Source organism: Sphaerodactylus townsendi, linkage group LG03 (genome assembly GCF_021028975.2).
Source record: "Sphaerodactylus townsendi isolate TG3544 linkage group LG03, MPM_Stown_v2.3, whole genome shotgun sequence".
NCBI classification, from domain to species: Eukaryota; Metazoa; Chordata; class Lepidosauria; order Squamata; family Sphaerodactylidae; genus Sphaerodactylus; species Sphaerodactylus townsendi.
Window position 1 is genome coordinate 161,078,772 of NC_059427.1, and position 27,528 is coordinate 161,106,299.

The 27,528-nt window shown below is 58.2% G+C and overlaps 1 protein-coding gene across 1 annotated transcript; it reads right to left on the bottom strand.

Annotated features, from left to right (window-relative positions):
- Positions 1 to 7,801: 7,801 nt before the first annotated feature.
- LOC125429967 lies at positions 7,802 to 11,948 on the bottom strand. The gene is made up of 2 exons (XM_048491602.1): positions 11,928 to 11,948; positions 7,802 to 11,309 (listed from the first exon to the last, which is right to left on the bottom strand). The coding sequence occupies exon 2, from the start codon at positions 11,254 to 11,256 to the stop codon at positions 8,872 to 8,874; it is 2,385 nt and encodes a 794-aa protein (XP_048347559.1). The 5' UTR covers positions 11,257 to 11,309; positions 11,928 to 11,948; the 3' UTR covers positions 7,802 to 8,871.
- Between the last annotated feature and the right edge of the window lie 15,580 nt (positions 11,949 to 27,528).

Consider the following 27,528-nt stretch of genomic DNA (forward strand, 5'->3'; position numbering starts at 1 on the left):
GAAGAAGAAGAAGAAGAAGAAGAAGAAGAAGAGGAGGAGGAGGAGGAGGAGGAGGAGAGGAGGAGGAGGAGGAGGAGGAGGAGGAGGAGGAGGAGGAGGAGGAGTTTGGATTTATATCCCCCCTAATCCTGCAGGAGACTCAAAGGGGCTTACAATCTCCTTGCCCTTCCCCCCTCACAACAAACACTCCCTGTGAGGTGGGTAGGAGCTGAAAGAGGTACTCAGAAAGGCTGCTGACCCCAACCCCCAAGGTCACCCAGCTGGCGTGTGTGGGAGTGTACAGGCTAATCTGAATTCCCCAGATAAGCCTCCGCAGCTCAGGTGGCAGAGCTGGGAATCAAACCCGGTTCCTCCAGATTAGATACATGAGCTCTTAACCTCCTACACCACTGCTTCTCCTTAAATGTGCAGAACAGATGCTAACATAGCCTACTTAGCTTTGTGTACGTCAGGAGTGGCACCTGCCCCCTCCTGGCATCAGACAAAGGATGTTGGGGGTGACACCTGGCCAAAAGAGTATCATTTCCGCCGGAGTGGGGGCTTGAGAACTGACCTTCCACATAACACCTGTCATATGTTACTGGGCCTTTTCTTTGTTCCATCTATTTCTACGCACGTAGATATGTAGATAACTAGACTGACCAGAGGCGTATGGGGGGGGGATGGCCCCCAGGGACAATACTTGCTCCAGGCATCCCCCTGCACTTGGGGGGGGGGGGCTTGGGATGGCTCGAATGGGCACCGCAGCTGCAGCTGCAGCAGGGCGACAGTGCCCCCGAGCCCCACCTCCGAGGGTCTGGGGAGGAAAGGAGGCGACTTCGATGGGTGCCACAGCAGCAGGCCGGATCTGTCTAGGCACCTGGGAAGAGCGGAGGACAGGGGTACAGATGGAAGGTGATTTTGCGCACACACACACACACACGCACCCCCCACCATTGCGCCCGGGCTCATTTGATCTCACCTGTTCCCATGGTCAGTACGCCACTGAGGCCGATCCTGCCTGGCACTCCAGATGAAAGGAGGGAGGAGTGGAGGCCGGGGCGGGGGTGTGTGTGTGTGTGTGTGTGTCTGGTGGGAGACTATTGCGGTCCTGGCCTTGGGATGCTTGTCTTCGAAAACAAAGTCTTTCACACCTCGTCGTTCTCACAATCTCTGGGAAGCTGGGAGGAGGAAATTCAGGGGAGCAACAAGGGGAATAGATATGACTGTAAAAGCCTGGATTTGCCAGAACTGGCTTTCTGAAGCAGAGTCCTTGATGCCAGCCCAATAAAGGCTTCTGATCCTATATCCAGACTCCGCTTATTGATTATTGGTCCAAAACCTTACAGTGCAACTGAATTTGTCTTGGTGCAAAAGTGCTGTTTTGACTGTTTACCTGGGCCATATTGGTGGGGGCGGGGGGGAATCCCTGTCAGTTTTCAAAAGGAGGGCTCAGATGCCCCCTTGGTAATAGTACAACACAATCTAAGCCGCTTTGTAGAGTCGGGCCCCACAGACTTTTTTACAAAGGACTCTGCTTCTCAGTCCTTTGATCAATTGGTTAGAATTCTCTAGCCCAGCGGTTCTCAACCTGTGGGTTGTGACCCATTTGGGGGTCGAACGACCCTTTCACAGGGGTCGCCTAAGACTCTCTGCACCAGTGTTCCCCATCTATAAAATGGATACATGTTAGGGTTGGGGGTCACCACAACATGAGGAACTGTATTAAAGGGTCGTGGCATCAGGAAGGTTGAGAACCACTGCTCTAGCCAGATGCAATTTTTGAATCACGGGCCCCCGTAGGCCACCCTCCTTTCTTCCAGAATACCTGGTTCAAAGCGTCTCTCTGGCACCCACTGACTTCAAATGTGTGGCCTCTCCACATGACCCAAGCCACACTCTGCCCTTCCAAGCCACACTTGATGTGTAACTTTGCTATGGGTCATCCGCACGGCCATTTGTTGCTGCAGAGCCCCAGTGCTTGAAGCAAAGGAGCCTCCTGGGTGAGTTTCCATCAGTTTTTCAGTTTGTTTTCAAAATACAAGCTGTTCCCTCTTGCGCACACACGCTTCATGATGCTGACAGCTACAGCTACCTTTAGTATTAGAAGGTCTGGAATCCATGGCCTATGAGGAAAGACTTAGGAAACTGGGTATGTTTAGTTTGGTGTAGAGAAGGTTAACAGGTGACATGATAGCCATGTTTAGATATTTGAAGGGATGTCATGTTGGGGAGGGAGCAAGCTTGTTTTCTGCTGCCACAGAGACTAGAACTAGTATTCTCACAATACTAGAACCAGGGGGCATACATTAAAAATGCTGTGGGGGGAAGAATTAGGACTAATAAAAGGAAACACTTCTTCACGCAACGTGTGATTGGTGTTTGGAATATGCTGCCACAGGAGGCGGTGATGGCCACTAACCTGGATAGCTTTAAAAGGGGCTTGGATAGATTTATGGAGGAGAAGTTGATTTATGGCTACCAATCTTGATCCTCTTTGATCTGAGATTGCAAATGCCTTAACAGACCAGGTGCTCGGGAGCAACAGCCTCAGAAGGCCATTGCGTTCACATCCTGCATGTGAGCTCCCAAAGGCACCTGGTGGGCCACTGGGAGTAGCAGAGAGCTGGACTAGATGGACTCTGGTCTGATCCAGCTGGCTTGTTCTTATGTTCTTAACCAGGAGTAATAGGTTCAAGGTGAAGGAAAAGAGATTCCACCTAAACATCAGGAAGAACTTTCTGACCGTCGGGGCTGTTCGACTGTGGAATGCACTACCTGGGAGTGTGGTGGAGTGTCCCTCTTTGGAGGCTTTTAAAGAGAGGCTGGATGACCATCTGTCAGGAGTGCTTTGATTGTGTGTTCCTGCATGGCAGGGGGTTGGCCTTGACGGCCCTTAGGGTCTCTTCCATGATTTTAAGTGTGGATCAGGGAAGGGGGTTTGGCCTGCGTTCCTTCCCCAGGTGTGGTCAGCGGAAGATGCCAGAGTGCAGGTATGCGCCTCCACTCTGAAACTCTTGTCCAGGGGTAGGGAACCTGCGGCTCTCCAGATGTTCAGGAACTACAATTCCCATCAGCCCCTAACAGCATGGCCAATTGGCCATGCTGACAGAGGCTGATGGGAATTGTAGTTCTTGAACATCTGGAGAGCCGCAGGTTCCCTACCCCTGCTCTTGTCTCACCTGCCAAGTGGGGCATGTTGGATAAACCTGATTTAATGTGTACTCTGAGCCCTCACAGGCTGTTTTGTGTTGTCACCTGTTCTCACACTTCCCGTCTGGTGTGTGGGCTCATTCTGCCCAGAGATTTCCTCCTTGGTTCAACTGGTCCTCTGTGTGGGCCCACCTGTTCTGCTCCTTTCTAACAGCCCAGGGAGAGGAGAGGATGCCTCAGGATGGGCCAAGGTTGCATCTTTGAAATTCGTTGCCCAATTCCATTCCTGTGTCAGGATGATGTTGGTGTGTGCTCTGTCCTTGAATCTTTCCCGCCTGTCAGCCCTGGCTCTCTACCTAGGCTGGGGATTTTTGCTTTCATGTTATCTCGGCTTGACTGCGTGAAACTATGTGCTGTTGAATTTCTTGTGGCGGGAAAGGGGCTTGCTACTGTGTTAAAACTATTCTCAAAGTTCTGAGGCTCTCAGAACTCGCATCGCCTGTATTCGACGATGACTGCCAGTACAATAAAGAACTGAGAACGGTTACTTTTGCCTGGACTTTACTAGTTCGTTACATCCTGCTGCTTAAGGACCCACCAGCTCTCGGTGACGGGAGCCAGCAGCTGGGAGGGTCAGGGTCAAGTCCTTACAGGTGCTAGAGGGTTTCCCTATGCCAGTGGAGTCCCAACTATTCCCCATGAGCCATGTTTGCCCCAAGTGTGTCTTGGCCCTGGCTGGGAATCAAGGCGGTGGCACGCTTTGCTGTGCTGGGCACTGAACAAAGTCTCGGCCTGACCAGTTTCACGTCTCAGACGAGTCAAGACCCCTGTCTGGAGTTGGCCGGGGTCTCAGCAGAGGCATACCGGGAAAAATGATGCCTGGGGCTCAGCCTGATCTAGCGCCTCCCCCACCCTGTGCCTCACTTACTGCTGCTGGAACCACGGCAAGGGGCATGGAGGGTGCTGGAGCAGGCCAGGCCCTGGGTGCCATTTTCTCCCAGCCAGGAGCCTGCCACGGGCCCGTCACCGGGCGCCCGTTGGGGCCAGGCTGAGGCCATCTGCCGTTCTCCCGGGTTGCAGCAAGGGGCTGGGGAAGACCCCCCCCCAGCCATCACTGGCCCTTGCAGCCTTGTCGAGGGGCCGGCAGCTGGGGGGTGATTTTGCACCCCCCCATATGGCGCCCAGGGACATGAGACCACCCATGTCCCTCTGGCAGATACGCCACTGGCATCTTAGAGTGTGGTCAGGTCACCCACAGCGGCTGCCCTCCCAAAGGAGCTGCTTCAGAACACTTGGCAAGACGGACTCTTTGTGGGGGAGGGGCTTTCCCAGCCAACCCTCTAAGGCTGTGCCACGCAGGTCAGAGCTGCCCTTTCATGTCTGCCTTCCTCAAAGCCCCTCTTTCTTGCCAGTCGGGCTGCCCTCACACCTCAAGAGCAGGTGCACCAAATAGCTACACAAGAACACCAGGCAAACTCTATGCTGGGGATAATTAGGAAAGGAGTTGATAATAAAACTGCAAAGAGTGTCATGCCCTTATATAAAGCCATGGTACTACCGCACTTGGAGTACTGTGTTCAGTTCTGGTCGCCACATCTCAAAAAGGATATTGAAGAGATAGAAAAGGTGCAGAGAAGGGCAACGAGGATGATTGAGGGACTGGACCACCTTCCTTATGAGGAGAGGCTGCAGCGTTTGGGGCTCTTCAGTTTGGAGAGGAGACGTCTGAGGGGGGATATGATTGAAGTCTATAAAATTATACATGGGGTAGAAAATGTCGACAGAGAGAAATTTTTCTCTTTTTCTCACAATACTAAAGCCAGGGGGCATACATTGAAAATGCTGGGGGAAAGAATTAGGACTAAGAAAAGAAAACATTTCTCCATGCAACGTGTGATTGGTGTTTGGAATATGCTGCCACAGGAGGTGGTGATGGCCACTAACCTGAATAGCTTTAAAAGAGGCTTGGACAGATTTATGGAGGAGAATTTGATCTATGGCTACCCATCTGGATCCTCCTTGATCTGAGATTGCAAATGCCTTAGCAGACCAGGTGCTTGGGAGCACCAGCAGCAGGCCATTGCTTTCACATCCTGCACGCGAGCTCCCAAAGGCACCTGGTGGGCCACTGCGAGTAGCAGAGCGCTGGACTAGATGGACTCTGGTCTGATCCAGCAGGCTCGTTCTTATGTTCTTAACACCAGGCCACAGGTGATGGGGGCAAGGCATGTGAACAGGGTGGGGGGGGGGAAAGGAAGGTCTTTGTGTGTCCAGATCCTTGGGCTGATGCCACTCAGCCTGTGTGTGTGTGATATGTTTGTGTTTGTGGGCAGGCTCAAAGTTAAGACCCAGAAGGATTCTGCTTCATAATACCCTGGGCTGGGGTGGTCAGCTTATGACAAGGATGGAACAAGGTTCACTGAAACCACCCGGGGTCAGGCTGGACACAGGCAGCCATGCCTAGTGGGTCTGGTTCCCAGCTCAGTCAACTAGTGGCAAACCTGCACCACAGCTGTGAGGAGGGGCTGGCAGCTGTAGATGCTACAGAATGGCCACCAAGTGTTTTGCAACGCGCCCGTGGCACGCTTGCCAAAAAGGTTTGCTAGTGTTACGGATTTGTGCCACGTGGGGTTGGCTGCCTTCCTTCTGATGCTGAAACACAAAGCATTCCCCTGGGAGCATTCATGCGGATGGAGCAGGGCTTGGATGGGAGCCCCTCACATCCAAGGAGAAAACTTTGTTCACTTCCTGATACATGAGCATATGAGGAGAGGGCCAGAAGAAGAATTTGGATTTATACCACCCCCTTTCTCTCCTGTAAGGAGACTTAAGGTGGCTTACAAACCCCTTTCCCTTCCTCTCCCCACAACAGACACCTTGTGAGGCGGGAGGGGGGGGGGCTGAGAGAGTCCCAAGAGAACTGTGACTAACCCAAGGTCACCCAATAAGGAGGTGCGGAAACACATCTGGATCACCTGATAAGCCTCAGCCGCTCAGGCGGAGTGGGGAATCAAACTCCAGATTAGAATCCACCCGCTCTTAACCACTATACCACGCTGGCTTTCCAAAAAGATTGGAAGATGGCACTGGAAACCATGGTAACCTGGTTGGGGGCAGTATCATCTGTCTGTCTCATATGGAAATGCTGGTGTTGAAGCAAGCAGCATCTCCCTGGGATCCTAACCCCGATCCCTCGCCTTCTTTGCTTCCATTTTGCAGAGTGCCGTTTCCCTGTTCTTTGCCAGGAGGACAGAGGAAATCAAAGGGAACATCAACGAGGTGAGAGGCCAGACTCAAGCTGGAGGGGAACTGTGATCACGGCCAGGGGCGTAGCTTCTGGAAATGGCGCCCAGGGCAAGCACTGAAATTGTGCCCCTCAGAGGCATACTGGGGGAAATGACGTTCGGAGACATCTGTTCTCTGGGTGCCCGCCCCCTCCCCCCCGTTATGCCTGGGGTGGGGCCCACCTCCTTCCGGCTGCTGGCTCTGAGACGGTAGCCAGCAGTCCCTTCTGCCCTCCCTTCTGGGGAGGGCAGAAGCAACTGGAAGGCTCCCTGCTGGGGCTTTTGCTTTTATAAACTTGGGGGTGGGGACATGTGGGCGGGGCCACACCCCCAAGCTTATAAAAGCAAAGGTCCCAACACGGAGCCTCCCAGTTGCTTCTGTCCTCCCCTCCTAGACCTCGCTGCCCCATGCTCCACAGTGAGTTGGTTTTTATACCCGCCTTCCTCTCCTGTAAGGAGACCCAAAGGGGCTTACAAACTCTTTCCCCTTCCGCTCCCCACAACAGACACCTTGGGAGGTAGGTGGGGCTGAGAGAGTCCTGAGAGAACTGCGACTGGCCCAAGGTCACCCAGCGGGAATGTAGGAGTGCGGACACACACATCTGGTTCACCAGATAAGCCTGGAGGAGTGGTGAAGCAGACCCGGTCCTCCAGATTAGAACCCACCTGCTCTGAAACCGCTGCACCCCATTGGCTGGCGTTTCAACCACATGCTGGCAAGCAGAACACCTGTGCCACCTGCGCCAAGAACCCCCAGCTCAGGCCGCGAGGCTCCTCCTGCCCCAGTCAAAGGCCCTGTTTGTCATTCCACTTGCATTTAATGAAGAATCTGTCCGAACTAAGTAATCAACACTCAAAACAGCTCAAACTGGCTAGCAGAGGTCACACAAAAAGAATGAACAGAAAGTGCATAGAATACATGGCCTGTGAGGGAGTCGGGGGCTGCCTCTGGGAGGCCTTTGGGGCAGGGCAGAGCACTGGTCCAGCAGCTGCTAGAGAAAGGGAGGGGAGTCATCGTTTGGAAAGGTCTCATCGTCCATCTCCTGGAGAAAGCATGAAAGCCAGTGCCACAAGATGTCTTTGCTGGAAGGTGGTCTCTGTGGGGCACCTTCTGTTGACAAAGAGTCCTCTTTCATCCACGGAGCTGCAGTCCAGATCGCCTGCCACAAGAGCACTCCTCCTCTGCGTGTTTCCTCAAAAAAGGGAAGAAGAAGAAGAAGAAGAAGAAGAAGAAGAAGAAGAAGAAGAAGAAGAAGAAGAAGAAGAAGAAGAAGAAGAAGAAGAAGAAGAAGAAGAAGAAGAAGAAGAAGAGGAAGAGGAGTAGGAGTAGGAGTAGGAGTTTGGATTTATACCCCACCACTTTTCTCTCCTGTAAGGAGACTCAAGGTGGCTTACAAGCTCCTTTCCCTTCCTCTCCCCACAACGGACCCCTTGTGAGACAGGTGTGGCTGAGAGAGATCAGAGAGAACTGTGACTTGCCCAAGGTCGCCCAGAAGGAATATAAGAGTACGGAAACAAGTCTGGAGAAAGGGGAGACGCTCTTGCCCGGTCCATGGGCCGTGTCCAGACTGATTTGGTCAGAAAAGCCAAGATGGCGGACGGATTCAGGAGCATGCAGAAAGCTGCAATGTCAGAGGTCTACATGCATATATGTGTCTCAATGGTCAGGCCTCTGGATGCTATGTACAAGCACATGAGAGCATGCCTTTTTGTACTGGAATGGGCTTACTCTAAATGCACATGGATGCGCTGCCAGCGTGATTGGATGTTTGCATCTGCGTAGGGCACAGGTGTCAAACTCGCGGCCCTCCAGATGTTCATGAACTCCAATTCCCATCAGCCCTTGCCAGTATACCTAATGCTCATGTTGGGAGGGACTGATGGGAATTGTAGTTCATGAACATCTGGAGGGCTGCGAGTTTGACACCTCTGGCGTAGGGAAATAAGTAACACTGGTGCATGGATGTGTGTATTCTGAATGCACAGGGCACATGCATGCCAAAGGAGGGTGAACTGCATGCTCATGAAAGGAAGGGTGGTCCTCTGTTCCAGTGCACACCAGGCCCACGTGCCAGGTATTCTGAGGCGGGTGCTCGCTAAGGTACCATTTCTGTCCAAATGCCAGTGTGTCGGTGTGGATGCAGGTCTGTAAATGGACGCAGAGGAACCTCCCAAGCAGAAGAAGGGATGCTCGTGTCTCTCCTCCTCCTTCATTTCAAGGAGGGCAGCTGCAGCACAAAAGCGGAGCGGCCAGGCCACTCTTGAAATGCGCGTCCTCCATTAGTGAGTGACACAGCATACCCTCCTGGCCCCTTTGCCAATAGCCAGCATTGTGTCCCGCCAAGGAAGTAAAGGGGCTGGGGGATGCCTGCACTGGACTACAGGTAGGCTGGGATGTGGCCCATTTGGGACCGGAAAGAAAACTGTCCTTGAGGAGGGCATCTCCACCAGGGTCTCACATGAGCGTGCAGCACTGGCAGGACTTGTGCTTGCCCCTCTCGGGCTCTTGGTCTTGCCCTTGGCGGGGCGGAGCAGCCTGGAGCTGTGGGGAGTAGGCAGTGTTGGCAGAGGGGTGGCTGATGTTGTTTGGAGCTTGCTGGCTTGTGGCCCCCGGGGGCTTCAAAATCCCAGCCTTGGGCTGCGGCTCTCCAACAGAAATGTCCAAGGGGGCTCCCGGCACCTTGTCTTCTTGCAGCAGAGGTTGCTGCTCGGCGCGGAGGCTTTCCAGGACGTCTGTGACCTCTCCTGCTCCTGCCGAGGCCACGCTGGCGCCGCTTCCTTTTGCATCCAGCGTTTCCAGCGCTTCGGTCGTGTCCAGGAGTGGCTGGAGGGACTCTCGGCTGGACAAGGGCAGAGCATGGGGACAGATGGACGCGTCCGATAGCACGGGAGTCTGGGCTTTGTTAGGGGGTGGGGTTGGTTCTGCCACATTAAACTTTTCTTCAGGAGGATCAGAGGAGTTCTGTCCTTCTGGAAGAGATGTTGCGGCTTCCTGAAAAGATGGAGCCTGTCCCAGCTGAGAGGTCGTCGTTTGGTCTTCCGAAGTTGGTGGAACCTGATCCGGAGAGGATCCCTCATCTTCAGGGAGATTAGGTGAGGTGTGGCTTGGCAGGGGTGCCTGAATCTCACCTGGAAGAGCTCCATCGACCTCTTGCAAGGAAGACGCAGGGTTCTTGCTCACTGGAGAGGTTGACTCCGTGTCCTGCAGAGCTGGTAGGGCGCAGTCCAGGAGAACTATTGGACTCTCACATGGGTCACCCACAGAGAGTGGAACCTGGCTTGGAAGAAAGACATCACCCTCTGGCAAAGGAAGGACCTTGGCCTCTGGAGCCATTGGCATTGGCTCCTGCAGGGGTACTGAGGTCTCTTCCAAAGCTGATATTTTAGCCTCCTGAAGGGGAACAGTTTGATCAGGCAAAGAAGAGAGATGGTTGGTTAAAGAAGGGAATGACTCTGGAAGGGATCCATCCACCTCATGCCTGAAAAGTCCTTGTCCCTGTGGAGTGATTGTTTTCTCCATTTCATGCCCGGAGGAAGAAATATGTTCTAGCACGAATGGTTCCATTTCTGGCAGAGGTGAAACGGGCCGGTCTAGCAGAGATGTGATTTGTGTTCTGGTGCACGTTTGGCTCCAGAATGAAAATGTCTCATTAGCTTCATGCAGAGATGATGGAACTTGGTCCATCACGGAGTGTTTCACATCCGACAAAGGAGGGATCTTGCCCTGTAATGGGGATGGTTTTGTTTCTAGAGAAGAGGAAACAGGATCTTGCAGAGAGGGTAGGTTTTGTTCTGAAAGGCATTCTGGCAAGGAGGACAGGGTCTGATCTAAAATGGATCCTTTACTTTCCGGTAAAAAAGAATTCTGATTCAAAGGAGGTAATGGACTCCGGTTTGATAAAAATGGCAGCTCTGGATTTAGGAGGGGACCCTCGTTTTCCTGAAAAGAGGCTGGGATCTGATCCAAAAGAGATTCCTTTGTGCCTTGTAGAGAAGGGATCTTATCCTGAGACATTGCCAGCATCTGCGTTGCTGAAGGTGGCAAGACTGGATCTAGAAAGGCTTCCCCCTGAGAGGACAGATCCTTCACTTCTTGCCTAGGAGGAAACTGGTGAGGAAGAGATGGTGCGAGTTTCTCCAGCTGAGACCCTGGTCTCTGGTGTCCCTGTCCTCCCTCTCTGGCCCTTGACTTCTGCCACTCCGGCGTCTTCATTTGACTTCCCTGACTCTGCTCAACAGATTCTGCTATAGGTGCCTCACCTGTGGCCAGGGTGGGCTCCATCTCCTGGGCACCCTGTTCTGGCAACGCCTTCGGCCCCACGTCCACCCCACCTGCTTCCTTGGCCAGAGCGTCCATCTCCAGCAGTTCATCTCCTTGCCCCTTGGGACCACGGTTCTCATTCTGCAGAACCCCAGAGGGATCCTGGGAAGTGGGAGATTGCCCTTCCGGGCCATCGCGGCTGCCGAGCTCACGGGCAAGTGAACCTTCTCCCATGGCTTCCTTTTCATCTGAGACATCGTCAACCTGCCCATTTCCAATGGCTTCCTTTTCATCTGAGACACCGTCAACCTGACTCCAGTGATCACAGCTGTCCCCCAAGTTGGTGGGACCCTCCAGCTCCTCTTCCTTCTCGAGGGAGCTCTGGTTCTGTCCAACAGCATCCATGCAGCCCACCTCTTGGCCTAGGTGGTCTCTGATGACGATCTCCTCCATGGCTAGCTTTCTCAGGCGGCTGGCAGGGCCTTTGCTGGGATCCACACTCTGCCTGGCTGGGTTTGCAGCAGTAGCGGCCTCAGGACTACCTTGATGCAGCCAATGGCCCCCCTTCTCTGTAGCCATGGGAACTGCCTTGACTTTTGCCTCTTCTGGGCTGCATTCATTGCCAGGTGGATCTAGGAGACAAAAAATGGTATTGTATTGTATATTTAATTTATATACTGCCCTCCCCTGAAAGGCTGAGGGCGGTGTACAACAAGAATAACAATAACAGCAGTCATACCATAAACATCAGTTAGGCATAGTCAATCAACAATCTCAAATCATCATAACATTATGAATGGCGAACATCAGAAAAAACATAAATAATATAATCAGCAATTAGCAATAATCATAACATTGCACATTATAAAAATATTGTAAGCCTGTATTGTCGAAGGCTTTCACGGCCGGAATCACTGGGGTGCTGTGTGGTTTCCAGGCTGTATGGCCGTGTTTTAACAGCATTCTCTCCTGACGTTTCGCCTGCATCTGTGGCTGGCATCTTCAGGCGAAACGTCAGGAGAGAATGCTGCTAGAACACGGCCATACAGCCCGGAAACCACACAGCACCCTACTGTAAGCCTACTATCACGAAATGGAAAACAGCAATAAACATAGCACATTAGCATATAGTGTAACAATATAAACAACAAGGTACCAATCATCATAACAGCACACATGGCAAAGAATATCAATAGACAACACACACCAGCATAATAATACCATCATTTAACACAGACATCAGTCCTAACCTAACAAATAATCCAAGTGGGCATAGATGGCGACTTCCTCTTCTAGAACATGATTTTAGTTGCTCAGTTCCTCCGATACATTCTCCGTATTTAAGTTCCCTCAGTAATAAAAGGAAGCAACGTTAGAAGTGCTTTGCTATATTTTATGTATTGGTATATTTTACTGAATTGTATTTTTTAGTAGCATATATCAGAATTGTATATAGGAATTTTACTGCTGAAGTAATGTTGAATTTTTAAAATGCTGGTCTAAGGCTGTAAATAAATGGTATTAATGGTATTAATAAAAGGGAGCAAACTGGAAGGAAGGCCTCCGAATGTCTCTGGACACAGCTACACCAAGGCTCATTCTGCACATGCAGAATAATGCACTTTCAAACCGCTTTCAGTGCTCTTTGAAGCTGTGCGGAATGGCAAAATCCACTTGCAAACAGTTGTGAAAGTGGTTTGAAAACGCATTATTTTGCCCAAGGGGCCCAAGAGACAACAGAGTATGATTGGGGACCCTCAAAGACTCATGGGGGGTGGGGGTGGATCTCATTTCTCCATTTTGTCTCTCCCACTTGCTTTTCCTTTTTGCCCGCAGTCTCTCTCTCTTCTTTCTCTCCTCCTTCACACCTACCTCTTCCGTTTTTCTCCCTGGCAGCCTCTGCCCCCTTCCTTCACTTACCAACCTCTCTTTCCAACTGACCTTTATCTACTCCCCTGCCTACAGCTCTTCTCCCTGACCTATCCTCGGCACTGGCAGCCTCTCCAAGAGAGAAGTGCTTTTGACGGTGCTCTGATCGTGTGTTCCTGCATTGCAGGGGGGTTGGACTTGATGGCCCTTGGGGTCTCTTCCAACTCTAGGATTTTATAAACATTGACAGAGTTGCCCAGCCATTGCCAGGGATAAACCAAGCCCAGAGGGCCAAGGGCTCTTGCCACTGGGCCTGCTTCCTCCTTCCTTTTGCACCCACCTGCCAAGAATTCATCTGCTGAACTGGAAAGTCCTCCTTGCCTTTGGTCCTCCCAAATGTGGGCCCGTTCTGAGCCCCTCCCCCCCGGTCAATTTGCCTGCCTCCACCATCCAGTTAGGCCACCTGGCTCGCTCCTCAGAGTCATAAGTGCTGCCTTTCCCCTTCCACCCCCACAGGTCAATCCTTTGGGCGTCTTATTTGCTAAAACCACAAGAACCCCAAAAGTCCTGGCTCCCCCTCAAAACCCACCACAGCCCCTCTCGGTCTCCTTCCCACATGCTGTTGCCACCAAAACTGCTAACTGAACACTCGCCTCCCTCCTGCATCTCTCCATTGGGCAGATGACCTTCCTCCTTGGCCCTCACACTGGGAACAGACCACACTAATTTGGGTAACAATATCCCTTTCCCTGGAATAAATGGCAGTTTTGGAGGGTAGAGCAGATGGCATTACACCTTGCTCAGGTCCTTCCCTTCCCCAAACTCCACCCTCCGCAGCCTCGATCTCCAAAACCTACAGGAAGTTTCTAACCCAGTGCTGGCCACCCTAGCTCCTGGCTTGCTCCTGGATCATTTCAATAGGCCAATTGCCCTCTGGCCTTCTTGTTTCCTGTTATAGGCCTTCCCTTGCGTTTGATCCGGAGTCTAAAACTGGTCCAACATGCAGCAGCGCGCTTGCTTACAGGCAGCGCCATTTGGGATCATATCCAGCCTGTGCTACGCCAGCTGCATTGGCTCCCGGTAGAGTTCCGAATCATCTTCAAGGTGCTGGTGTTGACCTTTAAGGCCTTACGCAGCCTGGGACCCTTGTACCTTCGAGACTGCATCACCCCATATGTCCCTGCACGGCCTCTCTGCTCGGCGCCATATGTCCCTGGCCCCTCAATGATGCGGCTGGCCTCCACAGGGGCCAGGGCCTTTACGGCTCTGGCCCCGGCCTGGTGGAACACTCTTCCGCCAGCTGTCCGGGCCCTGCGGGATCTTAGTGAGTTCCGCAGGGCCTGTAAGACGGAGTTGTTCCGCCGGGCCTTTGGAGGGACCAGCCGCTGAAAGTGCCCCCCCCCCCCCGTTGGCTCCTGACATCTGGGCCTCTCTCCAGCTAATGGGACGCGCCGTCTCTCCCTCCTGGGGAGGATTTTATAAAAACAAAATGGGGCAACACCTGCTTTGGGCACCCTTCTACTATTATTGCTGCTTTAATTGTTTTACCTATTTTATTTTAACTGTGTTTTTAAAGTTGTACACCGCCCAGAGCCCCTTGGGGTTGGGGCGGCATAAAAATCCAATTAATTAATTAATTAACTAACTAACTAACTAACTAACTAGCTAACTAATTAATTAATTAATTATGAGAGATGGGAAATAAGGCTAGCATTTTGCCAGTTACACCTTCACCCTCTGACAGAGAGGAAACAGGAAAAATAGGATTATGGACTGGCTGTTTAAATCAGCAATGGGGGAAAAAAATGAATGTACGCTAAGCTATCAAGCCATCACAACACTTCACCAACACTACAGATCAATAAAGGTGAGTGGGGAGAAACGCTATTCTAGTCCAGTGGGGTGAAGCTGGAGCCAACTCAATGAGGGATTTGGCCGCACCTCTGCCTGCAAAAAGTACATGAGGCAGTGGGGGTCAAGTTACCTTATCTAGCTCATTTATTAGCCAGCTACTGTACAAAATGTGCTCAGAACAGATGCATATTTTAGTGCAGAGGGGGCTGCCTCTCCTTGCACAGCTCACACCCTGACAAGGCAGAACCAAGGAGTCAGGGAGGGCATCTTAATGGAAGATAGATGGAGGATGGGGAGTCTGTCTATGCCTGGTACCGTAAAAGGCAAGCCGCAAAAAGGCTTGCTTCTGTCCTCCTCCCTGGGGCATATTTCATTCCCCAGGAGAAGGCAGGTAAAAATCCCAAGCTAAACATCTCACAGGAGAGTGAAGACTTCTTCTCTAGAAAGCAGGACCAGAACTTATGGGAGGAAATTACAAACACATACACGTAAGTATAAATGCATTCCTAGCAGAGGCGGAGCGCTCACGGGGACATGTGGGGTCACATGTCCCCGGGGCGCGCACCAGCTGGTTACATAGGGGGGCGGAGAATCGCTCCTACGCCCCTCCCCTCAATCCTGTGCTGCCAGGCTGCTCCTTCGGCCGGCAGAGCCTGTGCCGGCTGAAGGAGTAGCCTGGTGGGGTCGGGCCGAGGGTCGGGCAGCAGCAGACTCTCGCCGGCTAAGGTAAGTGGGGTGCAGGGTTGGGTGCCCAAAGCAGGTGTTGCCCCGAGCGCCATTTCCCCCTCCTACACCACTGATTTCTTTGGGGCAGGTTGCACATCACCCGTGGAGAGGAAACCCTGGTTGCTTTTGTATGTTAGTTGGGCAGCAATAAAAACAAGTGGAATAAAGTGGAAAGACATGGAGGAAAGTGGTGTTACAATGTGTGGCCTTGTATGCGTCTATTAGAGACAAGTAGCTGGCCCCCTTGTTGGTAGACCAAGTTGAGGCAAGCGACGCACAAAAAGCTGTATTTCTACTTAATAACGAGAACAATGTGATGCTGGAGGCTGTAGCAAAATTTCTATGTATTGTATTGTCGAAGGCTTTCACGGCCGGAATCACTGGGTGCTGTGTGGTTTCCGGGCTGTATGGCCGTGTTCTAGCAGCATTCTCTCCTGACGTTTCGCCTGCATCTGTGGCTGGCATCTTCAGAGGATCTGAAGATGCCAGCCACTGGGGGGGGGGGGTGGGGGGGGGGGGGTTTGGGGGGGGGGGGGGGGGGGGGGGGGGGGGGGCAGGGGGGGGGGGGGGGGGGCGGGGGGGGGGGGGGGGGGGGTGGGATGGGGGGGTGGGTGTGGGGGGGGGGGGGGGTGTGGGGGGGGGGGCGAGGGGGGGCGGGGGGGTGGGGGGGGGGGGGGGTGTGGGGGGGGGGGGGTTGGGGGAGGGGGGGGTGGGGGGGGGGGGGGGTGGGGGGGGGGGGGGGTGGGGGGGGGGGGGGGTGGGGGGGGGGGGGGGTGGGGGGGGGGGGGGGTGGGGGGGGGGGGGGGTGGGGGGGGGGGGGGGTGGGGGGGGGGGGGGGTGGGGGGGGGGGGGGGTGGGGGGGGGGGGGGGTGGGGGGGGGGGGGGGTGGGGGGGGGGGGGGGTGGGGGGGGGGGGGGGTGGGGGGGGGGGGGGGTGGGGGGGGGGGGGGGTGGGGGGGGGGGGGGGTGGGGGGGGGGGGGGGTGGGGGGGGGGGGGGGTGGGGGGGGGGGGGGGTGGGGGGGGGGGGGGGTGGGGGGGGGGGGGGGTGGGGGGGGGGGGGGGTGGGGGGGGGGGGGGGTGGGGGGGGGGGGGGGTGGGGGGGGGGGGGGGTGGGGGGGGGGGGGGGTGGGGGGGGGGGGGGGTGGGGGGGGGGGGGGGTGGGGGGGGGGGGGGGTGGGGGGGGGGGGGGGTGGGGGGGGGGGGGGGTGGGGGGGGGGGGGGGTGGGGGGGGGGGGGGGTGGGGGGGGGGGGGGGTGGGGGGGGGGGGGGGTGGGGGGGGGGGGGGGTGGGGGGGGGGGGGGGTGGGGGGGGGGGGGGGTGGGGGGGGGGGGGGGTGGGGGGGGGGGGGGGTGGGGGGGGGGGGGGGTGGGGGGGGGGGGGGGTGGGGGGGGGGGGGGGTGGGGGGGGGGGGGGGTGGGGGGGGGGGGGGGTGGGGGGGGGGGGGGGTGGGGGGGGGGGGGGGTGGGGGGGGGGGGGGGTGGGGGGGGGGGGGGGTGGGGGGGGGGGGGGGTGGGGGGGGGGGGGGGTGGGGGGGGGGGGGGGTGGGGGGGGGGGGGGGTGGGGGGGGGGGGGGGTGGGGGGGGGGGGGGGTGGGGGGGGGGGGGGGTGGGGGGGGGGGGGGGTGGGGGGGGGGGGGGGTGGGGGGGGGGGGGGGTGGGGGGGGGGGGGGGTGGGGGGGGGGGGGGGTGGGGGGGGGGGGGGGTGGGGGGGGGGGGGGGTGGGGGGGGGGGGGGGTGGGGGGGGGGGGGGGTGGGGGGGGGGGGGGGTGGGGGGGGGGGGGGGTGGGGGGGGGGGGGGGTGGGGGGGGGGGGGGGTGGGGGGGGGGGGGGGTGGGGGGGGGGGGGGGTGGGGGGGGGGGGGGGTGGGGGGGGGGGGGGGTGGGGGGGGGGGGGGGTGGGGGGGGGGGGGGGTGGGGGGGGGGGGGGGTGGGGGGGGGGGGGGGTGGGGGGGGGGGGGGGTGGGGGGGGGGGGGGGTGGGGGGGGGGGGGGGTGGGGGGGGGGGGGGGTGGGGGGGGGGGGGGGTGGGGGGGGGGGGGGGTGGGGGGGGGGGGGGGTGGGGGGGGGGGGGGGTGGGGGGGGGGGGGGGTGGGGGGGGGGGGGGGTGGGGGGGGGGGGGGGTGGGGGGGGGGGGGGGTGGGGGGGGGGGGGGGTGGGGGGGGGGGGGGGTGGGGGGGGGGGGGGGTGGGGGGGGGGGGGGGTGGGGGGGGGGGGGGGTGGGGGGGGGGGGGGGTGGGGGGGGGGGGGGGTGGGGGGGGGGGGGGGTGGGGGGGGGGGGGGGTGGGGGGGGGGGGGGGTGGGGGGGGGGGGGGGTGGGGGGGGGGGGGGGTGGGGGGGGGGGGGGGTGGGGGGGGGGGGGGGTGGGGGGGGGGGGGGGTGGGGGGGGGGGGGGGTGGGGGGGGGGGGGGGTGGGGGGGGGGGGGGGTGGGGGGGGGGGGGGGTGGGGGGGGGGGGGGGTGGGGGGGGGGGGGGGTGGGGGGGGGGGGGGGTGGGGGGGGGGGGGGGTGGGGGGGGGGGGGGGTGGGGGGGGGGGGGGGTGGGGGGGGGGGGGGGTGGGGGGGGGGGGGGGTGGGGGGGGGGGGGGGTGGGGGGGGGGGGGGGTGGGGGGGGGGGGGGGTGGGGGGGGGGGGGGGTGGGGGGGGGGGGGGGTGGGGGGGGGGGGGGGTGGGGGGGGGGGGGGGTGGGGGGGGGGGGGGGTGGGGGGGGGGGGGGGTGGGGGGGGGGGGGGGTGGGGGGGGGGGGGGGTGGGGGGGGGGGGGGGTGGGGGGGGGGGGGGGTGGGGGGGGGGGGGGGTGGGGGGGGGGGGGGGTGGGGGGGGGGGGGGGTGGGGGGGGGGGGGGGTGGGGGGGGGGGGGGGTGGGGGGGGGGGGGGGTGGGGGGGGGGGGGGGTGGGGGGGGGGGGGGGTGGGGGGGGGGGGGGGTGGGGGGGGGGGGGGGTGGGGGGGGGGGGGGGTGGGGGGGGGGGGGGGTGGGGGGGGGGGGGGGTGGGGGGGGGGGGGGGTGGGGGGGGGGGGGGGTGGGGGGGGGGGGGGGTGGGGGGGGGGGGGGGTGGGGGGGGGGGGGGGTGGGGGGGGGGGGGGGTGGGGGGGGGGGGGGGTGGGGGGGGGGGGGGGTGGGGGGGGGGGGGGGTGGGGGGGGGGGGGGGTGGGGGGGGGGGGGGGTGGGGGGGGGGGGGGGTGGGGGGGGGGGGGGGTGGGGGGGGGGGGGGGTGGGGGGGGGGGGGGGTGGGGGGGGGGGGGGGTGGGGGGGGGGGGGGGTGGGGGGGGGGGGGGGTGGGGGGGGGGGGGGGTGGGGGGGGGGGGGGGTGGGGGGGGGGGGGGGTGGGGGGGGGGGGGGGTGGGGGGGGGGGGGGGTGGGGGGGGGGGGGGGTGGGGGGGGGGGGGGGTGGGGGGGGGGGGGGGTGGGGGGGGGGGGGGGTGGGGGGGGGGGGGGGTGGGGGGGGGGGGGGGTGGGGGGGGGGGGGGGTGGGGGGGGGGGGGGGTGGGGGGGGGGGGGGGTGGGGGGGGGGGGGGGTGGGGGGGGGGGGGGGTGGGGGGGGGGGGGGGTGGGGGGGGGGGGGGGTGGGGGGGGGGGGGGGTGGGGGGGGGGGGGGGTGGGGGGGGGGGGGGGTGGGGGGGGGGGGGGGTGGGGGGGGGGGGGGGTGGGGGGGGGGGGGGGTGGGGGGGGGGGGGGGTGGGGGGGGGGGGGGGTGGGGGGGGGGGGGGGTGGGGGGGGGGGGGGGTGGGGGGGGGGGGGGGTGGGGGGGGGGGGGGGTGGGGGGGGGGGGGGGTGGGGGGGGGGGGGGGTGGGGGGGGGGGGGGGTGGGGGGGGGGGGGGGTGGGGGGGGGGGGGGGTGGGGGGGGGGGGGGGTGGGGGGGGGGGGGGGTGGGGGGGGGGGGGGGTGGGGGGGGGGGGGGGTGGGGGGGGGGGGGGGTGGGGGGGGGGGGGGGTGGGGGGGGGGGGGGGTGGGGGGGGGGGGGGGTGGGGGGGGGGGGGGGTGGGGGGGGGGGGGGGTGGGGGGGGGGGGGGGTGGGGGGGGGGGGGGGTGGGGGGGGGGGGGGGTGGGGGGGGGGGGGGGTGGGGGGGGGGGGGGGTGGGGGGGGGGGGGGGTGGGGGGGGGGGGGGGTGGGGGGGGGGGGGGGTGGGGGGGGGGGGGGGTGGGGGGGGGGGGGGGTGGGGGGGGGGGGGGGTGGGGGGGGGGGGGGGTGGGGGGGGGGGGGGGTGGGGGGGGGGGGGGGTGGGGGGGGGGGGGGGTGGGGGGGGGGGGGGGTGGGGGGGGGGGGGGGTGGGGGGGGGGGGGGGTGGGGGGGGGGGGGGGTGGGGGGGGGGGGGGGTGGGGGGGGGGGGGGGTGGGGGGGGGGGGGGGTGGGGGGGGGGGGGGGTGGGGGGGGGGGGGGGTGGGGGGGGGGGGGGGTGGGGGGGGGGGGGGGTGGGGGGGGGGGGGGGTGGGGGGGGGGGGGGGTGGGGGGGGGGGGGGGTGGGGGGGGGGGGGGGTGGGGGGGGGGGGGGGTGGGGGGGGGGGGGGGTGGGGGGGGGGGGGGGTGGGGGGGGGGGGGGGTGGGGGGGGGGGGGGGTGGGGGGGGGGGGGGGTGGGGGGGGGGGGGGGTGGGGGGGGGGGGGGGTGGGGGGGGGGGGGGGTGGGGGGGGGGGGGGGTGGGGGGGGGGGGGGGTGGGGGGGGGGGGGGGTGGGGGGGGGGGGGGGTGGGGGGGGGGGGGGGTGGGGGGGGGGGGGGGTGGGGGGGGGGGGGGGTGGGGGGGGGGGGGGGTGGGGGGGGGGGGGGGTGGGGGGGGGGGGGGGTGGGGGGGGGGGGGGGTGGGGGGGGGGGGGGGTGGGGGGGGGGGGGGGTGGGGGGGGGGGGGGGTGGGGGGGGGGGGGGGTGGGGGGGGGGGGGGGTGGGGGGGGGGGGGGGTGGGGGGGGGGGGGGGTGGGGGGGGGGGGGGGTGGGGGGGGGGGGGGGTGGGGGGGGGGGGGGGTGGGGGGGGGGGGGGGTGGGGGGGGGGGGGGGTGGGGGGGGGGGGGGGTGGGGGGGGGGGGGGGTGGGGGGGGGGGGGGGTGGGGGGGGGGGGGGGTGGGGGGGGGGGGGGGTGGGGGGGGGGGGGGGTGGGGGGGGGGGGGGGTGGGGGGGGGGGGGGGTGGGGGGGGGGGGGGGTGGGGGGGGGGGGGGGTGGGGGGGGGGGGGGGTGGGGGGGGGGGGGGGTGGGGGGGGGGGGGGGTGGGGGGGGGGGGGGGTGGGGGGGGGGGGGGGTGGGGGGGGGGGGGGGTGGGGGGGGGGGGGGGTGGGGGGGGGGGGGGGTGGGGGGGGGGGGGGGTGGGGGGGGGGGGGGGTGGGGGGGGGGGGGGGTGGGGGGGGGGGGGGGGGGGGGGGGGGGGGGGTGGGGGGGGGGGGAGGTGGGGGGGGGGGGGGGTGGGGTGGGGGGGCGGTGGGGGGGGGGGGGGGTGAGGGGGTGAGGGGCGCGGGGACGGGGGGGGGGGTGGGGGGGGGGGGGGGTGGGGGGGGGGGGGGGTGGGGGGGGGAGTGTACAGGCTAATCTGAATTCCCCAGATAAGCCTTCACAACTCAGGCGGCAGACCTGGGAATCAAACCCGGTTCCTCCAGATTAGATACACGAGCTCTTAACCTCCTACGCCATTGCTGCTCTCCTGAACTGTGGAACTTGGACCAGCTCATGTTGGCCCTGTGATACCAATCTGAAGACCCTATGCGGGGAGAGAACGCTCACACGCAGTTGCAGCGCCTGAAACAACTGTCCGGCCAATGGCGGGGTATGCTGCGGAGTGCAGACATCTGGCCAGGTGAGGGCAGGCGTGGCCCAAGATGATGCTTGTGAAGGTATTTAAAGATGGACTGGTTGGGGAAGTGTTGCAGTGGGCCCTGATCCAAAATGATCTGTACTCTCGAATGGATCGGGTCCATTTGGCGGGAGATGCTGGGGGCAGATGCATGCTGTGAGGCGCTCGAAGCACCAATAAAAGGTCCCAACTTGAACTGGGCAGCTTGAGGGGACCGTCAGAGTGCACCTGCTCTTAGCCACTGCTCTTAGCCACTATGCCACTGCTGCTCCTGTTCAAGACACCTGATCCCCTTTGAACAGACGGATGGGCAGGCAGTGGCAAAGTCTCCTGCTCTGCAACTGATTGAACCTGTCATAGCAGCGAGAGGCTCCCACAATTCCTTGTGGTTCCGGTGGCAAAGTCCGCTCCGGGTTTGGGGCTGACGTGGTTGGCCAGACAGAATCCAGACATTAAATGTCCAGCTGTCCGGGCCCTGTGGGACCTTGGTGAATTCCGCAGGACCTGTAAGACTGAGTTGTTCCGCCGGGCCTTTGGAGTGTCCAGTCGCTGAGGTCCGCCCCCCCCCCTTCTTTGCTTTGCTCCATGGCTCTCTTGCTCCCTGTTTTTTATAATTTGTTTTTGAATATTTATTGTTAATTTTGGGGGGGATTTCGGTTGCTCCCTTCTTTTTGGGGTGGTTTTAAAGGAATTGGGTTACGGGATGCCATTATTATTGTTATTATTGTTATTGTTTTTGATCGCTGTTTACATGGTTTAATGGTTTTTAATAGATTTTAGTATATATGGTTACTATTGTGACCCCTGTTATATATTGTATAGATAGTGTTGTGCACCGCCCAGAGCCCCTTGGGGATTGGGCGGTCTATAAATGTAAATAATAAAATAAATAAATAAATAAACGGAGCCAGGGAACAATAGCTTTTGCTTCCCCTCTGTGTGAAACTCGTTGTTGGAATACTTTGGTGGGTGGGGAAAGATCTGACTTCAACCCCAGCACCACTGGTGGCAGAGCTAACCAAAGGAGGCTGACAGCATACCCAGGGAGTACCGTGACCTGCAAAGTGTGTTTGAGGAAGAAGGAGAAGAGTTTGGATTTATATTCCCCCGCTTTGTCTCCTGTAAGGAGACTCAAAGGGGCTTACAAACTTATTTCCCTTTCCCTACCCTGGGAGGTAGGTAGGGCTGAGGGAGCTCAGAAGAACTGTGACTGGCCCCAGGTTACCCAGCTGGCGTGTGTTGGGAGTGCACGGGCTAAACTAGTTCACCAGATAAGCCTCCACAGCTCAAATGGCAGAGCAGGGAATCAAACCCGGTTCTCCAGATTAGAGTGCACCTGCCCTTAACCACTACATGCTGTGTGTGGGAGCAGCAGTGGCATAGTGGCTAAGATCCTCTGATCTGGAGGAACCGGGTTTGATTCCCAGCTCTGCCGCTTGAGTTGTGGAAGCTTATCTGGGGAATTCAGGTTAGCCTGTGCACTCCCACACCCGCCAGCTGGGTGACTGTGGGCTAGTCACAGCTTTTCGGAGCTCTCTCAGCCAGGGACGTGGGTATAGATTTTTTATGGGGGAGTTCAGGGGTGGGGCCACACCCCCACCCACCCCTAGGGCATGGCCACGCCTCCCCAAGCCCCGCCTAGCACTTATAAAAGCAGCTCTCCGAGGTCGGGGATGGCAGACTCCCCTGCCCTCCCTTCCCCTGCCCCTCCCCTCTGGGCGGAGGCATAGAGAGAAAATGGAGCCTGGTGCAAAATTTGATTTTTGCGCCCCACCCCCACCCCCGGGGCAGCCGCTGTGATGCTGGAATCCACCCCCAAACAGCATCAATGGTGTTTAAACTAGAGAGCCCAAATTCTCCTTTTAAATCCACCTTAAAGGGAGAATCTGGGGACCCCAGTTAAACAACATTGAAAGTGATGCTGTTTTGGGGTGGATTATCCCCCACCCTGAAACAGCATCACTTTCAATGTGGCGTAGTGGTTAAGAGCAGGTGCATTCTAATCTGGAGGAACCGGGTTTGATTCCCTGCTCTGCCACTTGAGCTGTGGAGGCTTATCTGGGGAATTCAGATTAGCCTGTGCACTCCCACACACGCCAGCTGGGTGACCTTGGGCTAGTCACAGCTTTTTGGAGCTCTCTCAGCCCCACCCACCTCACAGGGTGTTTGTTGTGAGGGAGCAAGGGCAAGGAGATTGTAAGCCCCTCTGAATCTTCTACAGGAGAGAAAGGGGGGATATAAATCCAAACTCTTCTTCTTCTAAACTAAGGACCTCAGATTCTCCCTTTAAATCCATGCTGAAGGGGGTGGATTTAAAAGGAGAATCTGGGGAAATTTGGGGGGTGCCTGCTGTCAAGGGTGCAATGGTTAAGCTAGAAGCACCAAACTTTCAGGGTATCTTTAGGAGTCTCTCCTAATGATACCACCCAGATTGATGAAGTTTGGTTCAGGGGGTCCAAAGTTATGGACCCTCAAAGGTGTAGCCTCATCTCCTATTACCTCCCATTGGAAAAAAGGGGGATGGGAGCACCCCCTTTGGGAGTCCATAGCTTTGGACTCCCTGGACCAAACTTCACAAAACCTGGGTGGTATCAATAAGAGACTCTCCTGATAGTACATCCCAGGTTTGGTGAAGTTTGGTTCAAGATGTCCAAAGTTATGGACCCTCAAAGATGTAGCCTTCATCTTCTATTAGCTCCCATTGAAAACAATGGGGGATGGGGGCACCTCTTTTGGGAGTCCATAGATTTGGACCCCCTGGACCAAACTTCACAAAACCTGGGTAGTATCAATAAGATGCTCTCCTGATAATACATCCCAGGTGTGGTGAAGTTTGGTTCAGGGGGTCCAAAGTTATGGACCCTCAAATGTGTAGCCCCCATCTTCTATTAGCTCCCATTGGAAACAATGGAGGATGGGGGCACCCCCTTTGCGCCCGGAAACCACACAGCACCCCAGTGGAAGGCTAGTTTCAACATGCAATTCAGGAAGTTTGAATATTACGTTATGCCCTTTGAGCTGAGTGGCGCTCTGGGGGTCCTTGATTACCTGAGCCTCTGTATAAAGAAGTCGTATCTGGATGATGGGTTGGTTTATACTGGAACTCTGGAGCAGCAGGTACACCTAGTGCGGTCAGTACTGACCAAACAGCGGGACAACGGTCAGTATGTGAAGCTCTCCGAGTGTGAGAAATCTGGAGGGCCTTCACATCCTTCATTGCATGCAGTTCGTCAAGTCTGTGCATCTTTTACACAAACTTGGCCATGTCAAATTACATTTCAAAACAGTTCTCAGGCTAAATCAACACTTCACAAAAAGGAGGACGACTTGGGACCTCCGGCAAAATGGCGTTTTTAACAGATTGAGACTTCAGTTGCTCTCTGCCACACATTACCGAAAGGGGGAATTGCCGGTCAATTGTGCGCCCTTGGGCAGACAGGATCTGGCCCCAGCCTCTCCCTGGGCCCTGCAGACCTTCAATTCAACAAGTGAAGTAGATTGGGTCCTTTTCTGACCCACTAGTTCTGATTCAATCCAGGACTGGTAATGTGCACACTGGCTGTTTGGCTTTTAGAAACAGCATTTCCAACGTTGTTGTTGTTTTTCTTCGTTCTTCTCTGCCTTTTGGCAGTTTTTACTTTTACTTTCTTTGGGTGTATTCTTTTATTTTATTTTTGAGCTTTCTGTGTTTTTCTCTTTTTTCATGGGATCTGCAGTATAATTTTTTAAAATATGCTGAAGGAATATAAAACCTCTTTTTTTAAAGTAAGGAAGGATAAGAATTTTTCTTTCTCTCTTCTGCAGGACTGGATTTACATTGTGTGGAGTGCAAAGAAAGTATCCCAGCTCATTAAATGGATTATAAGACTGCTTTACTCAAAAGGTTTAACAACCAACAGGCAACAAACGGGCAATAACCAAGTCAATTACAACTATTCTACTGACGAGATACATGTGAACTTTCTGCTCTGGCCACGATAGAAGCTTTATAAGCATTTACCAGTTTTAATGGGTACCCTAGAAAAAGCTGGAGTTTACTGTGGGTGAAGCTGAATTAAACGTTACTTATGACTATTTCGCTTCATACCATTTTAACAAGATCAATTCTTTTGGGGCCAGAGTCCTGTGGGAACCACAATCAGACTTTATCTTAAAGTTTGTTTTCTAACACAAACTTCCAAGATCCTTAGAAATTGCCTTACTTATTTTCATACATTGTTGCCATCATGTGTCTTGTGGATGTGCTGGAATAGTAGCTGACATTTGAGATTTTTCAACTCTACTGGAAGACAAATGACTTTGAATTGCTGAGTGTACCGCTTGTGCCATCTGAGATCAAGAATAATTTTTGGCTTTTCTCTTTTTTTTGTTCCTTTTTAGATGTTTTTCATCTTTTTGACAATTTTGATACAATTTTGAACAGTTGGACTTTTCAGCCCCCTCTAACATACTAAAATTATGCTAAGCTTGGTTTGTTTATTGTACTTCATCAGGATAAATACACTAACACACCGCCTGTTGATTTAACAACTTTATCTCCTTCCTTGTATTTTCCCCATTGTCTTTACCTAGTGTTCGTATTTACTCTATCCCAGTGTTGTTATCCTTTCATTATTAATATTTTTTAACATCTATATATATAAAAAGCTAACCATCCATTTGTTGGTGACTCCCTAACGCCGAAACGGCTGGACGGATCGCCTCCAAATTTTCACATGACGTCCCTCCCTGTTGCGGGCAGGTAATCAAACCTTCAAAGCGCCAAAAGTCCATACATGAGCCGGGTAAAACGTCTTTTTCCTGGCGCACCAGGCCGTTAAACTGGCTGTGTTTAACTGTCACCCTTAGAATGTTCGTGCAGCCTGTCTGTCTGTGGCCTGAGGGCTTGGGATGAGGGCTTAGGATGTTCGTGCAGATGGGCAGAGATTAGCAGTGAAAACAGTAAATAGGTAATACTGGTAGGTAATATGAGTAGAAGTGAAACACATACACACTTTGCCGTGTGAGACGTCAGGTGGGGTCCCCTCCCTCACACGGAGGTAAATTTCACTCTCTGTGCCTCACCCACTGCTATCACACAACACTCATACTCTCATCCACATCCAGCTCATCCTCACACACATCACTCTGCCCTCCCTCACATCCAACCACCACTTACCCACTTCCTCACCCATATTCGCCACAGCTCTCTTTTACTAAAAACAAGCTGGAGTTTGCTTTTTCTTCTAAGAAAATCTGCGGGGTGGGGGCGAACCAACACTACTGCCTCTGCTTCTTTTGCACGTGGCCCTTTAAAAACCCAGGGAGATGGCCTCGATCTGAGCGCCTCACCACCCTGCCTCTGCTGCCTGACTGGGATAGCCTCCTTGCCCCAGTTCTGCCTTACCCAAGCCAGGACTGTGCGTGTCAACCAGCCTCATGGACAGGGGGATTCGCACTCTGGACAGTTCCATTGTGGAATGGAAAGGGTTACCTTATACTAAAAACCAAGACAGCACCATATAGTAATGTGAATTGAAAAGGGAAAGAGGGATTCCATTTGACCACCCCAAAAGAAGAAGAAGAATAGGAAGAGGAGGAGGAAAAGGAGGAGGAGTAGTTTGGATTTATATCCCCCCTTTCTCTCATGTAGGAGACTCAAAGGGGCTTACAACCTCCTTGCCCTTGCTCCCTCACAACAAACACCCTGTGAGGTGGTTGGGGCTGAGAGAGCTCCGAAAATCTGTGACTATCCCAAGGTCACCCAGCTGGTGTGTGTGTGAGTGCACAGGCTAATCTGAATTCCCCAGATAAGCCTCCACAACTCAAGCTGCAGAGCTGGGAATCAAACCCAGTTCCTCCAGATCAGAGTGCACCTGCTCTTAGCCACTATGCCACTGCTGCTCCCAAAAGGCTATGCTGCAGATCATTGGACCTGCATGGACATCTGTGTGGGTTGCGGACTGTGATGAGAAGGACAATTGCCACAGCAACGCGTGGCCGGGCCCCGCTAGTTCTTAATATACACTTTTAAGAAATTAAACTGAATTGTCCATTGTTGATTTAACATTCTAGATAATGTTATATACTTAACAAATCTAGTTGAGATAATCATACATAGAGTATTTGCATTGTATATTTAATATAGTAATTGCATTGTTTCAAATTCCAAGATTAATGTTATACTATTGATTATAGAACATTGTTGAAGAAACAGATAATATGTATTGTTTTAAAATATAAATCTCGTTGATATCACGTTATGTCCCCTATGAAAACCAAGCATAAAAATGTTCCTTCAGATACAGTTTTGAGTAGTGGCTCAAGAAATGGCCACAAACTCTGCAGAGATGGTCAAACAACTTCAAACAATTTCTGGTCAAATCAATCATACAGAACATAGTATGAAACAGAAAATTAAAAACTTAAGACAAGAGTTTAAACAATCAGAACTTCTTATCAAGCAAGAGGTGGCCAGGGAACTACTGAGCATCAGACAGGAGATTGTTTCAGGTCTATCCACTGTTAAAGGAGACATCCAAGAGAATACACAAGATGTAGAAGAAGAAGAAGAGTTTGGATTTATATCCCCCTTGGGGATATATTATCTTGAGCTGGGAATCAAACCTGGTTCCTCCAGATCAGAGTGCACCTGC